The sequence below is a fragment of the Ascaphus truei genome, chromosome 3 (genome assembly GCF_040206685.1).
Source record: "Ascaphus truei isolate aAscTru1 chromosome 3, aAscTru1.hap1, whole genome shotgun sequence".
Classification (NCBI taxonomy): Eukaryota; Metazoa; Chordata; class Amphibia; order Anura; family Ascaphidae; genus Ascaphus; species Ascaphus truei.
In genome coordinates, this window is record NC_134485.1 from 8882387 (window position 1) to 8897848 (window position 15462).

Here is a 15462-nt window from a genome sequence, read left to right on the forward strand (position 1 = left end):
AGGAGCATGAGGGGGGGTCAAAAGCCCACAGAATGGCTAGTCACAGCCTAGTCTGCTAAGGACTTACGTGACAGGGGGAAGAGACAGGGAGAGTAGACTAACCATGTTACACAACAATAACACAAAGTTCAATGTGGGCCACGGTTTACCTTCAGGGCCCCTGACTTCCTCCTGCCGGTATAGGGGTTGGAAAGTTTGAGGGCAGGGTACCCTTCATTGGGTGTCTGACTGTCTTGTGCAGCGTGGTCCCTATTGTGTGGTCCAGGTGTACTAAGCCTCGTGGATCCAAGAGAGCTTGAGACTGCTGTGAAGCAGGCATTTAAACCCTGCTAATGAGTCAGGTGGAAACTGGTTAATTGCCTCAAGCTGCCAATTAACCAGCTGCCTGCTGAACTCAGCAGCTATAGATAGGATTTTCCTTAAATTATTATCTAACAGGGGATCCACCGTGTTACAATGCCCAATAGAAGAACATCCTCGGAAAGTACTAATCTAGACTGGGATGGCACAGAAGATTCATACACTCTAATTGCATAACAACTGACAGAGCAGGAGAGCGGGACACCTGTGCCATGCTCGGAGCTCCAGGGGGTCCGGCCGGCCCATACCGGAAGTTGCGTCCAACACCTCAGCTAAAGAGATCTGGGCCAAAGTTAACGCTCTGTCCTGGCCAAGCTGTGGGTGGGCCTATCTAATTCTACTTATTTAATCGGTGCAATACCTGCTTTGGGGGTCTTGTAGGTGTAAGCCCCCCTTTGGGGTTACTATATGGATTTAAGGGGTTAACAAGGACTTTAGGAGTTAACTCTGAGTAATGACCCATTGTGACGGTGACAGGGTACCCAGGCCAGTAAATAAAGGCACTATGCCCGGCTGGGTGCCCCTGAGCCTTTTTGGGGAAATGTAGATTGTCAGCTCTGCAACCCAGTAAATGCAGTAACACTGCAACTTTAATAAAAATGTCTGTGTGTCTCCCACAAGGTATAAGGTAGCAAGAATAAGGTTAATTCCAAGTGTGAGATGCATTGCTATAACAGTGTTTCCCTGTGCCCGCGCAAAGAAGAAATGGTTTTAAAACCCAGCCGCCCACAGCACAGCGCACGGCTTTTAGCTAACTTCTGCTAGGAAGGTCCTAGCGCGCTGAGATTTGCTGTGAGCGCTGGTTGGGTAAAATACAATCTAATGGCCCCTAATCACTTAATCACCTTAGTGCTTAATAACCACTATAGTAATTAAGGGGTTAACCCCTGTCCCACGCTACCCACCCAGGAGGCCTAAGCACCAACCCCGGACCCACTATACCCACCCTGTACCCACTGATTGGCAGAGTGGTATATCATACCCATATAATATGGGCATGATAAGCCACGATATCACTCAATGGTCAACCTAATAAAAATAATTAAGGCCAAAAATACACAATAATCACATAAATACAGAAGCACCTAAACACCCCAACAATAAAAGAACTAAATAGCCTAATAATACACATCACAAATAATTATCTATCACCAAAATAGCTAAATTATTACAATTATGTTTTTCCAAAACAAAACAATTAAATAAACAACTATCCAAGCAAACTATTAAACAAATAAAACCACTAGCCAACAAAACAATGAATAAATTTACAACACTGTTCTAACAATTTAAAACATTGTTAGAAAAGCACAATTATCAGTGTATATCCTTGGGTAATAAGTATAAAAGAAATAAGTCAAAACCAATGTGGCTAAATAAACAGGTAAGGGGAGGAAATGGACAAGAAGAGGAAGGCGTTTAGATTCTTTAAGTCAGAAGGGACAGAGACATCGTATCAGAATTATAAGGAATGTAACAAAAATTGCAAAAGGGCAATCAAATTAGCAAAAATGGATAATGAAAAAAGGATTGCAATAGAAAGTAAGGTCAACCCTAAAAAATTCTTTAAGTACCTTAATAACAAAAAAATGAGAAAAGAAAATATAGGACCCTTTCAGTGTGAGATGGGCAGGCAGATTATTGGAGATAAGGAAAAAGCAGAGGTATTAAACAAATTCTTTGCCTCTGTGTTTACCAGGGAAGAATCAAGTTCAATAGTAGTGCCGCAGGAGGAAGCCACAACCTCCATATTAATGAACAATTGGTTAACTGAGGATGAAGTTCATAAGCGACTTGAAAAAATGAAAGTTAATAAGGCACCTGGCCCCGATGGCATACATCCAAGAGTTTTCAAGGAGTTAAGCTTAGTAATAGCAAAACCATTATATTTAATATTCAAGGACTCCATTTCCACAGGCTCAGTACCACAAGATTGGCGTAAAGCAGATGTGGTGCCTATATTTAAAAAGGGAGCTAGATCACAACCGGGAAATTACAGACCTGTAAGCCCGACTTCAATAGTAGGTGTCACGGGAGACTCCTGTGGCGGGTAGGATCTCGGTGGCCTGAACAGCACGAGCGTAGTAGGGGTCACAAGCAGGGGTCCGAGGCAGGCGGCAGGTAGCGAAGTCAGGTAACAAGCAGGGGTCCGAGGCAGGCGGCAGGTAGCGAAGTCAGGAAACAAGCAGAGGTCCGAGGCAGGCGGCAGGTAGCGAAGTCAGGTAACAAGCAGAGGTCGGCAACGAGGTGACTGGAACAGGACAGGGGAGCAAGGACAGGTCTGGGGGAAAGACTGAGAACAGGAACAAACAGGGACAAGCCAGATTACCAGCAAGGGCTTTTACTGTGAACAGACTTCTATAATACAGGTACAGGTACAGAAACAGATCAGGAATCAGAAGCATGTGCATTAGGAGTCTGACATCAAGCAAAGGCAAAAGCAACAGACAGGAAGCAAGCTATAAAGGACAGAGACAGGAGCAACAAGAAGACAGACAGACAGAGGAACCCAGAGCCAACAGAAGGCAGCAGCAGACCCAGTGGACAAGGAAGCTATGGCTAGGCAGGAGGTCTAGGCGACCCTGACATTACTCCACCCTCTCGAGAGCGTTCTCCGGACGATCCTCCAGGCTCTTCCCGGAGGCCTTGATGAAAAGTGGACTCAAGGTGACCCAACTCTGGTGGTTTGTCAGCGGGCAGAGGGTACTCCACAGGTACATTGGGTGCTGCGTCAACTTGAGCCATGAAAGTCTGGAACTGGGCAGAATCAGCGTAGTCCTTCTCCAGCTTACTTGACAAGATCAACCTGTCATTCTCCAACTGATATTTTTCTTTTTCCCAGTCACCCTCTGCTTTTTCCAGCTCTAATTGCATCCTTGACTTTTCTTCTATCAATAGTCTGTTCTCCTCTTCTGATTCATGGAGTCTTTTATCTCCTTCACTGGCTTGGACAGAGAAATTCTTACTCATTTGGTTTATAGTTTCAAACCTACTATTTAACTCTTCGGAGGCGTCTCTCATCGAACGTATCTCTGTTTTCAAGTAGCATCTCTCCTCCCCATCGACTTCCATCTCTTTTTTGAAGTAACAAATGTCCTCCTGGGAGACTTTAAGCTCTGTATTTAGCCTGTCAATTTCCTTCATAGAACTTTCCAGGAATTCGTTACTTTTAGAAGCGAGGCGCCGATTTTCAGCAGCATCAGCATATGCCTTCTCCAGCTCACCTGACATGACATCCAGGTCACTCTCCAACTGGTGCTTTTCTTTTTCCTGGAGAACACACTTAGCAATTGCTGAGGATAGACAGCTCTGTAGTGCAGAATTAGTTTCTTGCTCCTTATCTAAACGTCCATAAAGACAATCAATCGCTTTCTGTGCAGCTTGAAGCGTCTGAGTAGGGGCATCTTTCTTCTCTTCCACTATTCCTGGGATACGTCTGTGAGTTGCCTTAAGCTGCAGCATATCTCTTTCATCAAATGCAGACTCTGGGGTTAAATTTTCATTCTTAATTCCTTCTGCAACTTCCACAGTAATGCCTCCCTTCTTTTTCTACTTCTTCGTTGCTTTGAGAAGTTCTGAAGAATCAGTGGTACTGTGTTCACATTTACTGCTCAAAACTGTTTGAGTGGGAGCCATAATTTCAGACATGGGGAAACCACACTTCCCAAGAAACCAGTAAAGAGGAAATGTGTTTTTTAAAACAGAAGCATTAGAATGAACAACAGGAATATTAGACACAGAGAGACACAAGATAGGAGAGCTGACCTTTTGAAACTTTAGCATCAGTCACAGAGATTTATAAATGCAAGGAGAAAAAAAACATAGACAGAGAAACCTGTAGTTATATCTGAAACTTTAGAAATCAGGTGTAGGGATATCATACAGACAGAGAGAACCTGCAGTTACATCTGAATCTTTAGGCATCAGGCGTAGGGATATCATACAGACAGAGAAAACCTGCAGTTGAATCTGAAACTTTAGATATCAGGCATAGAAATATCATAGACAGCAGGAAACTAATACAGAGAAAACTTGTAGTTAGATCTGAAACTTTTGACATCGGACATAGGAATATCAGACAGAGAACCCTGCAGTCAAATCTGAAACCTTTGATATCAGGCGTAGGGATATCAGACAGAGAACCCTGCAGTCAAATCTGAAACCTTTGATATCAGGCGTAGGGATATCATATGTTGCAGAGAAACAAACTGTAGGTGAACTTGCAGGTAAACCTGAAGACTTAGAACCAATCATATGAAAAATTACAGATTGCAGGAAAAATCACAGTATGCAGTAACAAAATAATAGAAGCACTCTTGTCTTTTGAAATGGGAACCCTGTGAACAGCAGTGGTCCAACCAGTGATGCAGAGACAAGCCTTGTTCGGGGAATGAAAAGTCAGAGTCTAAAAAGGTGGCAACAGGTACTGCAAGGGTTAACCCAGGCACTGCACAAAAAGAAAAATCTCAAAGAAAACTGCAATAGTCTCTGCAACAACAGTTCTAATCTCAGCAAAAATGTTTTTTCGTTATGAACGCAATACTTCTTGCAGAACACTTAGCAGCAAAAAAAAACCTTTCAAGATCCCAACTTGAATTTCCAAAAAAGAAACGAAAGTACTTATCTTCAACCATGCGGATGTGGTCTGCTGCAGCAGGCAGGAAAGGGTGCAGGCAGAAGAAGAATCTGTTCCAGCGACATCCAGAAGTGGCCTTTGCTTTCTGTCACGGGAGACTCCTGTGGCGGGTAGGATCTCGGTGGCCGGAACAGCACGAGCGTAGTAGGGGTCAAAAGCAGGGGTCCGAGGCAGGCGGCAGGTAGCGAAGTCAGGTAACAAGCAGGGGTCCGAGGCAGGCGGCAGGTAGCGAAGTCAGGTAACAAGCAGGGGTCCGAGGCAGGCGGCAGGTAGCGAAGTCAGGTAACAAGCAGAGGTCGGCAACGAGGTGACTGGAACAGGACAGGGGAGCAAGGACAGGTCTGGGGGCAGGGACTGAGAACAGGAACAAACAGGGACAAGCCAGATTACCAGCAAGGGCTTTTACTGTGAACAGACTTCTATAATACAGGTACAGGTACAGAAACAGATCAGGAATCAGAAGCATGTGCATTAGGAGTCTGACTTCAAGCAAAGGCAAAAGCAACAGACAGGAAGCAAGCTATAAGGACAGAGACAGGGGCAACAAGAATACAGACAGACAGAGGAACCCAGAGCCAACAGAAGGAAGCAGCACACCCAGTGGACAAGGAAGCTATGGCTAGGCAGGAGGTCTAGGCGACCCTGACAGTAGGGAAACTACTTGAAGGTTTAATACGGGATAATATTCAGGAATACCTAATGGAGAATAAAATTATTAGTAATAGTCAGCATGGATTTATGAAGGATAGATCTTGCCAAACTAACCTTATTTGTTTCTTTGAGGAGGTGAGTAGGAATCTAGACCAGGGTAATGCTGTTGATGTGGTCTACTTAGATTTTGCAAAGGCTTTTGATACGGTTTCACACAAGAGGTTGGTGTAGAAAATAAAGAAAGTTGGACTCAGTAATAATATATGCACCTGGATTGAAAACTGGTCAAAGGACAGACAACAGAGGGTTGTCATAAATGGAACTTTTTCAGGTTGGGCTAAAGTCGTGAGTAGAGTACCTCAGGGATCGGTACTGGGACCCCTGCTTTTTAACTTGTTTATTAATGACCTTGAGGTTGGGATCGAGAGCAAAGTCTCCATCTTTGCTGATGATACTAAATTGTGTTAGGTAATAGAAACAGAGCAGGATGTAATTTCTCTTCAGAAGGACTTGGAGAGACTGGAAACATGGGCCGGTAAATGGCAGATGAGGTTTAATACAGATAAATGTAAGGTTATGCATTTGGGATACAAGAATAAAAAGGCGACTTACAAATTAAATGGAGATATATTGGGGGAATCCTTGATGGAGAAGGATTTAGGAGTGCTTGTAGACAGCAGGCTTAGCAATAGTGCCCAATGTCATGCAGTAGCTGCAAAGGCAAACAAGATCTTATCTTGCATCAAACGGGCAATGGATGGAAGGGAAGTAAACATAATTATGCCCCTTTACAAAGCATTAGTAAGACCACACCTTGAATATGGAGTACAATTTTGGGCACCAATCCTAAGAAAAGACATTATGGAACTAGAGAGAGTGCAGAGAAGAGCCACCAAATTAATAAAGGGGATGGACATTCTAACTTATGAGGAGAGGCTAGCTAAATTAGATTTATTTACATTACAAAAGAGGCGTCTAAGAGGGGATATTATAACTATATACAAATATATTCGGGGACAATACAAGGAGCTTTCCCACGGGCAGTACAAAGGACTCGGGGGCATCCCTTAAGGTTGGAGGAAAGGAAATTTCACCAGCAACAAAGGAAAGGGTTCTTTACAGTAAGGGCAGTTAAAATGTGGAATTCATTACCCGTGGAGACTGTGATGGCAGATACAATAGATTTGTTCAAAAAAAGGTTGGACATCTTTTTAGATGGGAAAGGTATACAGGGATGTACCAAATAAGTATACATGGGAAGGATGTTGATCCAGGGATTATTCCGATTGCCAATTCTTGGAGTCAGGAAGGAATTAATTTTTCCCCTTAATGGGGTTTTTTGTTTGCCTTCCTCTGGATCAATAAGTAATTATAGATATAGGATAAAGTATCTGTTGTCTAAATTTAGCATAGGTTGAACTTGATTTGATGGACGGAAGTCTTTTTTCAACCTCATCTACTATGTAACTATGTAACTACTGTATGTAACTATGTAACTATGTAATTACTGTATGTAACTATGTAACTATGTAACACTAGCCAACAAAACAATGAATTAATTTACAACACTAGCTATCACACAGCCCCATAGCTAGTACATGCAGTCCGTCGCAGGTTCCCATAGTGGGCATGACCACGACGGCGCTGCAGAGCGACAGAGCGGTCACGATCGCCGGTAGTCAAAGGATTTTGACTTTCACCGATCGCCGCGTGACGCCAGCGGTAGGTGAGCGGTTCAGCCAATGAGGGCGAACCGCTCACGGCCACGCCTCCGCCACGCCCCCCAGTCGCCCTCTCTTGTCTCCTGCAGCGTAAGCAGGAATCGCTATTATAACGGCGGCGGCTGACGTCCCCCGGGCGCGTCGCTGCAGCCCTAACTATAAGCGTTAGACTATGAATCTCGCATTTTAAATATCTGCTAAACTTATCTTAAAGGAGCGATCCCTGCAATACCCTGCAATACCCTGCACTACCCTGCACTACCCTGCAATACCCTGCAATACACTGCAATACCCTGCAATACCCTGCAATATCCTGCAATACCCTGCAATACCCTGCAATACCCTGCACTACCCTGCACTACCCTGCAATACCCTGCAATACACTGCAATACCCTGCAATACCCTGCAATATCCTGCAATACCCTGCAATACCCTGCACTACCCTGCAATACCCTGCAATACCCTGCAATACCCTGCAATACCCTGCACTACCCTGCAATACCCTGCAATACCCTGCAATACCCTGCAATACCCTGCAATACCCTGCGCGTGAGCGGTTTATATAAATCAGTTCTGTAGTATTAGGTACTTATTACAGGCATACCCCGCATTAACGTACGCAATGGGACCGGAGCATGTATGTAACACAGGCACACCCCGCATTAACGTACGCAATGGGACTGGAGCATGTATGTAACACAGGCATACCCCGCATTAACGTACGCAATGGGACGGGAGCATGTATGTAACACAGGCATACCCCGCATTAACGTACGCAATGGGACCGGAGCATGTATGTAACACAGGCATACCCCGCATTAACGTACGCAATGGGACCGGAGCATGTATGTAACACAGGCATACCCCGCATTAACGTACGCAATGGGACCGGAGCATGTATGTAACACAGGCATACCCCGCATTAACGTACGCAATGGGACCGGAGCATGTATGTAACACAGGCATACCCCGCATTAACGTACGCAATGGGACCGGAGCACGTATGTAACACAGGCATACCCCGCATTAACGTACGCAATGGGACCGGAGCACGTATGTAACACAGGCATACCCCGTATTAACGTACGCAATGGGACCGGAGCATGTATGTAACACAGGCATACCCCGTATTAACGTACGCAATGGGACCGGAGCATGTATGTAACACAGGCATACCCCGCATTAACGTACGCAATGGGACCGGAGCATGTATGTAACACAGGCATACCCCGCATTAACGTACGTAATGGGACCGGAGCATGTATGTAACACAGGCATACCCCGCATTAACGTACGCAATGGGACCGGAGCATGTATGTAACACAGGCATATCCCGTATTAACGTACGCAATGGGACCGGAGCATGTATGTAACACAGGCATACCCCGCATTAACGTACGCAATGGGACCGGAGCATGTATGTAACACAGGCATACCCCGCATTAACGTACGCAATGGGACCGGAGCATGTATGTAACACAGGCATACCCCGCATTAACGTACGCAATGGGACCGGAGCATGTATGTAACACAGGCATACCCCGCATTAACGTACGCAATGGGACCGGAGCATGTATGTAACACAGGCATACCCCGCATTAACGTACGCAATGGGACCGGAGCATGTATGTAACACAGGCATACCCCGCATTAACGTACGCAATGGGACCGGAGCATGTATGTAACACAGGCATACTCCGCATTAACGTACGCAATGGGACCCGAGCATGTATGTAACACAGGCATACCCCGCATTAACGTACGCAATGGGACCAGAGCATGTATGTAACACAGGCATACCCCGCATTAACGTACGCAATGGGACCGGAGCATGTATGTAACACAGGCATACCCCGCATTAACGTACGCAATGGGACCGGAGCATGTATGTAACACAGGCATACCCCGCATTAACGTACGCAATGGGACCGGAGCATGTATGTAACACAGGCACACCCCGCATTAACGTCCGCAGTGGGACCGGAGCATGTATGTAACACAGGCACACCCCGCATTAATGTACGCAATGGGACCGGAGCATGTATGTAACACAGGCACACCCCGCATTAACGTACGCAATGGGACCGGAGCATGTATGTAACACAGGCATACCCCACATTAACGTACGCAATGGGACCGGAGCATGTATGTAACACAGGCATACCCCGCATTAACGTACGCAATGGGACCGGAGCATGTATGTAACACAGGCACACCCCGCATTAATGTACGCAATGGGACCGGAGCATGTATGTAACACAGGCACACCCCGCATTAACGTACGCAATGGGACCGGAGCATGTATGTAACACAGGCATACCCCGCATTAACGTACGCAATGGGACCGGAGCATGTATGTAACACAGGCACACCCCGCATTAACGTACGCAATGGGACCGGAGCATGTATGTAACACAGGCATACCCCGCATTAACGTACGCAATGGGACCGGAGCATGTATGTAAAGCGAAAATGTACTTAAAGTGAAGCACTCCCTTTTTTTCTCTTATCGATGCATGTACTGTACTGCAATCGTCCTATACGTGCATAACTGATGTAAATAACACATTTGTAACAGGCTCTATAGTCTCCCCGCTTGCGCACAGCTTCGGTACAGGTAGGGAGCCGGTATTGCTGTTCAGGACGTGCTGACAGGCGCATGCGCGAGCTGCCGTTTGCCTATTGGGTGCTATGTCCTTACTCGCGAGTGTACTTAAAATGAGTGTCCTTAAAGCGGGGTATGCCTGTACATCATTTTTTTAATCAACTCAATGTTATTTTTAATGAGTTTTAATATACTGAGTGATAAATATTACGGCTTTTCTAACACTGAGCATCTTTAAACACCTCCCCAGCAGTGCGAGATCTTTGCAACCCTTTCCTGTTTGTGATCATTTGTTGCCAATGTTCCCAGCAGTTTCAGCTGCAAACTGTAACAATAGATAATGTTACCTTAGTAATATAAGAATATATTGTAGCTGCTGAGTTACACCGACTGAAGGATTGATTGAAACTGAAAGGCAGCCATTTAGTGAACCCTGGGAAGCAGGAACTTTGCTGATCGATCACGGGAGAACTAATCGATCAGCAGCTTAAGTAATTCATTTTCAATAAAGGTAATCAAAGGCTGCGTATATTAAAAGAAAAACAAAAAATATATATACAGTATATAATTTTTTTTTAAGTGCCGCTTGGAGGACCTCTTTAGAAATACAAAACAAATATCAAAAACAGCTTAAAGGCTGAATACGTGAATAACAAGTGGTGTGCATTTTATACAGAGTAAAACTATAAATCTCAGATACAGAAGTTATTTGTTACTCTGTATACATGCAGCAATGTATGCCTTCATGTATTTCTTTACTGGGTTTTTTTTATATGTATTTGGGGGTATATGTATTTGGGGGGGTGGAGGGGTCATATGTATTTGGGGGGGTCATATATATTTGGGGGTGTTTTTTTACTATGTATTTGGGATGTGAGGGTTATGTATTGAGGGGGTTTCTATGTATTTAGGGGTGAGGGTTATATGTATTTGGGGGGGTTGTTTGTATTTGGAGGGTGGGGGTTTATATGTATTTTGGGGGGGAGAAGGTTTTATATGTATTTGGGGGGTGTTTTTTTAATATGTATTTGGGGGGTGGGGAGTTTTATGTATTTGGGTATGGGGGTTTATGTATTTGAGAGGTGGGGGGTTATGTGTATTTTGGGGGGTGTTTTTTTATATGTATTTGTGGGGTGGGTTTAAATAGTTAGGAGGTGGGGGTTATATTTATTTGGGGAGGGGGATTATATGTATTTGGGTGGAAGGGGGGTTATATGTATTTGGGGGGTGGGAAGGGTTTATTTGTATTTGGGTGGAAGGGGGGTTATATGTATTTGGGGGTAGGGGAGGGTTATATGTATTTGGGGGTGGGGAAGGTTTCTTTGTATTTGGGGTAAGGTGGGATATATGTATTTGGGGGTAGTTTTTTTTAATGTATTTGGGGGGGTGTTTTTATGTATTTCGGGGGGTTGGTATGTATTTGGGGAGCGGGGGGTTTGGTATTTATATGGGGGGTGGGAAGGTTTTTTGTATTGGGGGTGGGTTTTTTGGTATGTATTTTGTGGGGGGGGTGTGTGTGTGTCGGGTGAGGGGGGAGTGAATGAGTGTGATAGGGGAAAATTGTGTGACAGTAGGGTAATTGATGGAGGGGGAGAGTGAGAGGAGTGAGGAAAAGAGGGAGTAAGAGTGAGACGGGTGTGAGAAACACACTCAGGGGGAGGGATTGAGTGAGAGTGGGGTAACTGATGGAGGGGGGAGAGGAGTGAGAGAAGAGAGGGATGAGAGTGAGGAAGAGAGGGAGTGAGACGGAGGGGAGAGAAATACATGGGAAGAGGGGGGGAAATAGAGGGGGATCGTGAGGTGTGAAATGGGGGGGGGCTCCCAAGACTGGCGACACGGGGGGGGGGGGGGCCCAGACTTCACTCTAGTCCTGGGCTCTGGGAAATCTGACTGCGGCCCTGCACCATAAGAGTAATATAAATTTGATATCAAAAATACAACTCTTCAAGAATTCCAGAATGTAAACTGCTAATCTCTTCCGTTTGAATTCTATTCTTAAACGAAATGACTCACGCCGCAGTTATTATAATTTATTAGGCATTATGTCGTCAGCCTGTTTCTATAAAAAGGTACAGCGTGACTTACTAGGTCCGAATATAGCCGCGCCTGCCAGCTGCCCTGACTCTTCATCCTGTCCACACACTTGGGTCATGAAAAGAATTTTCAATCCTAGGAAAATACGGATGTAAAAAAAAAAACTGATTTAGGGTGGATTTTTACCGTTAGGATTTTTTTTCAAAACTGCTTTGCAACTCTAACACTAATTCCTCCTAAAATAACAGCATTCTTTGTATATTCCGTTTATCATGTTTTTCATCTAGGCTTTGAGACGGTACTAAATATGTATTTTAATAACTGTCCAATATGTTAGCAAATATTGTGACCGTGTTGCATAATAGAACTGATTGTGCCTTTTTTTCTGGCAGTGAAAGGGTGAAGTATTTGTGCAAACTCAGGGCACACGTTTGTAGTTTTTTTTTAGAAAGACACCAGGACAAGTCTCGGCAGAGAGACCGTGGCACTCGTGGAATGTATCCCCGGTGTCTGCGCAGTGAGCAGCAAGTATTCCCAGGACAAAGGGCAGTGACATTTCTTACAAATAATATCACGGTGAGGAGAACTTGACCAGTAGATGTCGTTATGATAATATTATGCGTCTTATCAATGTCTCAGAAAGTACTTTTATACCTTCAAGGCGGTGGGTCTCAAACTGTAGCCCTCGGACCACGCGTGGTCTGGGAAGATTATTTTGGGGGTCCTCGAAGCCTTTCAAGCTTCGTTTCAAGTATCTCTAGCCTGCAGTCTGTGCATTTTGAATCACTGCTATAGTCTGGTTTTTCGATGCAGGCCCAGTATGTTTGCAATATGGATATTGGCTAACTTTAACACAGGTTGAACTCGATGGACGTTTGTTTGTACTTTTACAACCTCATCTGCTATGTCATTTCCATAGGTAGACTTAAGACCCAGTGGCGGACTTCCCTTTCTGCCGCCTGCAGCCTCGGTAGGGGCTCTCCTCCACAGTGTCCGACATTGATCTGCAGAAAGGGAACATTTAAGAACCCTGGTTCCAAAGAACACATGCAGACACCTTCGGGATGGAATTACTCGAACCAGCAACACAGTAGAGTGGAGAATCGCCAACATCTTTAACGTTGAAAACAAACACACAAGTCGTGATGTATTGAGGCTCAGGTCGTTAAAGCTGCAGTCCAAGCTGCTGTTTTTATTTTCTTCCCTTTAATATGTGCATCAATACAACCCACACAATGATAAGTAATTAGCTAAGTAATTAGTTAAGTAATTAGCTAAGTTGCCGATCGATCCGTTCTCCTGTGACCGTTCGTCAAATATTTATTAAGTGACTGTCAGTGCAGCAGAAGAGGACCAAAGATGCAAAGTTCTGTGGGGAAGATCATGTGACCAGGCAGTCACTAGATACAATTAGTGCACTGCTAGAGAGAGGACAGGGCTCAAAAGGGGGTGTGCCAGAGCCTGTTTCAGAAGAGGAAGGGAATGTGACTTTGTAAATGGTTGCTATAGAAATGAAAAATGATTGTTACATTATGTAACGGGTATTCCCCCTACCCCAATCGCATATAGAGTGCGTGTGAGGGGGAACCTATATGTTACCAGGTGTGTGGTGCTTTATAGGGGTATATGGAGAAATGGGTGCTCCAGAGCTGGTGGAACTTCAAGCATAAATGTCCATAATGATTAATCAGGACTACTGGGAGGTTCTTCGTCTGGGTCCCCTAGTTCTGGACAGTCCCGGGAGAAGTGGCCTTTTCGCCCGCAGCCATAACAGATGACTTCGCCACGTTCTGGGCGATCCTTGTATGTGGGAGAGGTTCTTCCTGACGCTCTGGATTTGGCGGAGGGTGTCTTGGGTGGAGCTTCCACCTCCCGACTTGGAGATTTCTTGACCTTGGCTACAGAAGTTCCCTGGGTGGCCCTCTTGGGGGGTTCTTTGGTCTTCTTGGAAGCGTGTCACCTAGTGTAGGCCTCATGACCCTTCACTTCTGCCAGCAGATCTTCTAACGTAGGGGGTTCTCCTTTCGACAGCGAGCTTCTAATCATCCCTACAATATGGAGGGTGGGTATAACTCCACGAAGGAATTGATCACGCCGATATTCATTCACTTCAGAAGCTTTAATGGCATCACGAGAACGTAGATCCCACAAATCCAATTGAATCCAGTGTATAAAATCTGATAGATCTTCTCCCTCCTTTTGGTGGAGGAGGTAGTATTTGGACATCAGTTCACCCTTGTCGACCTCTCGTCTGTAGATTCGATTGTGAGACTCCATCATCTTTGCCGCCGTGGCCTCCGAATGTTGATCCTTAAACATCTTTATCATAGTGGAGGCAGGAGGCCTTAGGCATTCCATAATCCTCTGCCTCTTCACATGGTCAGGGCACGCCCACTCTTCTAAGACCTGTAAAGTGTAATCCTTCCTTACATCGAAAGCCTCTTCACCGGTAGGTGTAGGGATGACCCCAGAAAAGATTTTCAATTTGTGATATGGTGACTGGAAGGGGGATTCAGGTTTGGCCGCTCCCAGTCGGTGTATGGCCTGGGCCAATAATTGTATATCTCCCATTGGACTGGAGCCGGGACTGCCAACACTTAATCCACAATTATAATCGGATACGGTGCTGCAGTCATCCTCACAAAAACTCCCTGGGAAAAGGGGCGACAATTTCATATCAACCCCTGTTAAGTTCGTATGAGAGCTGCTAGGCTCGGATTTTATAGGCATTTCAGGATAGATGACGGGGCATCGGGAACTCAGCTCTCCCGAGAGCCACAAGGCGTCGGGGCCTTCATCTTCGGTTATAACATGTCCCACATTCACTAACACAGAGCACCACACCTTGTCGGCGTCTTTGCGGCGGCACAGGATTTTTATTTTTAACGCCCTCCGTAGGTTTGGATATTGTCTCAAGGCCACTTGCATGTCAGAGGAGGGGGTACCAACGGGGACTTGTCCCACTGCCAGCATCTGGAGAGGTGGGACTTGCATCTCCAAGGCCCATGCGTATATCCCCTGGCAGGACGCCAAGGATACTACTGAGTACGCCATGCTTCAACTTAATTTGAACACTTTGACACAAAAAGAGAACAGGGCACCCCAGGTCTTCTCTCAGCAGCGCCTCCAAATTTAACGGGTATTCCCCCTACCCCAATCGTATATAGAGTGCATGTGAGGAGGAACCTATATGTTACCAGGTTTGTGGTGCTTTATACCTGTCAGGCTCACAGGAGGCCTGAGCCTCCACTAGTGAGAGTCTGGGGTGACTCCTCTGGAACGATCTTCCTTACAGCTCCTCCACCTATGTAGGATTCTAGGAGTGTAGAATGTACCCCACACAGGACCCACATATATTAACCACATACACCAAAGGTATATATATCACAGGTTTACTATATGCAGATAACATCACACAATACACGTGCATCAACCATATGACCTCCACAGTGTAT

General features: G+C 45.3%; 1 protein-coding gene across 1 annotated transcript; it reads right to left on the bottom strand.

Annotated features, from left to right (window-relative positions):
• Positions 1-12932: 12932 nt before the first annotated feature.
• On the bottom strand, positions 12933-15061 carry LOC142490611 (paraneoplastic antigen Ma2 homolog). Its single transcript, XM_075593028.1, has 2 exons — positions 13968-15061; positions 12933-13011 (listed from the first exon to the last, which is right to left on the bottom strand). Exons 1-2 carry the CDS (start codon positions 15059-15061, stop codon positions 12933-12935), a joined length of 1173 nt encoding a protein of 390 aa, XP_075449143.1.
• Positions 15062-15462: the final 401 nt, after the last annotated feature.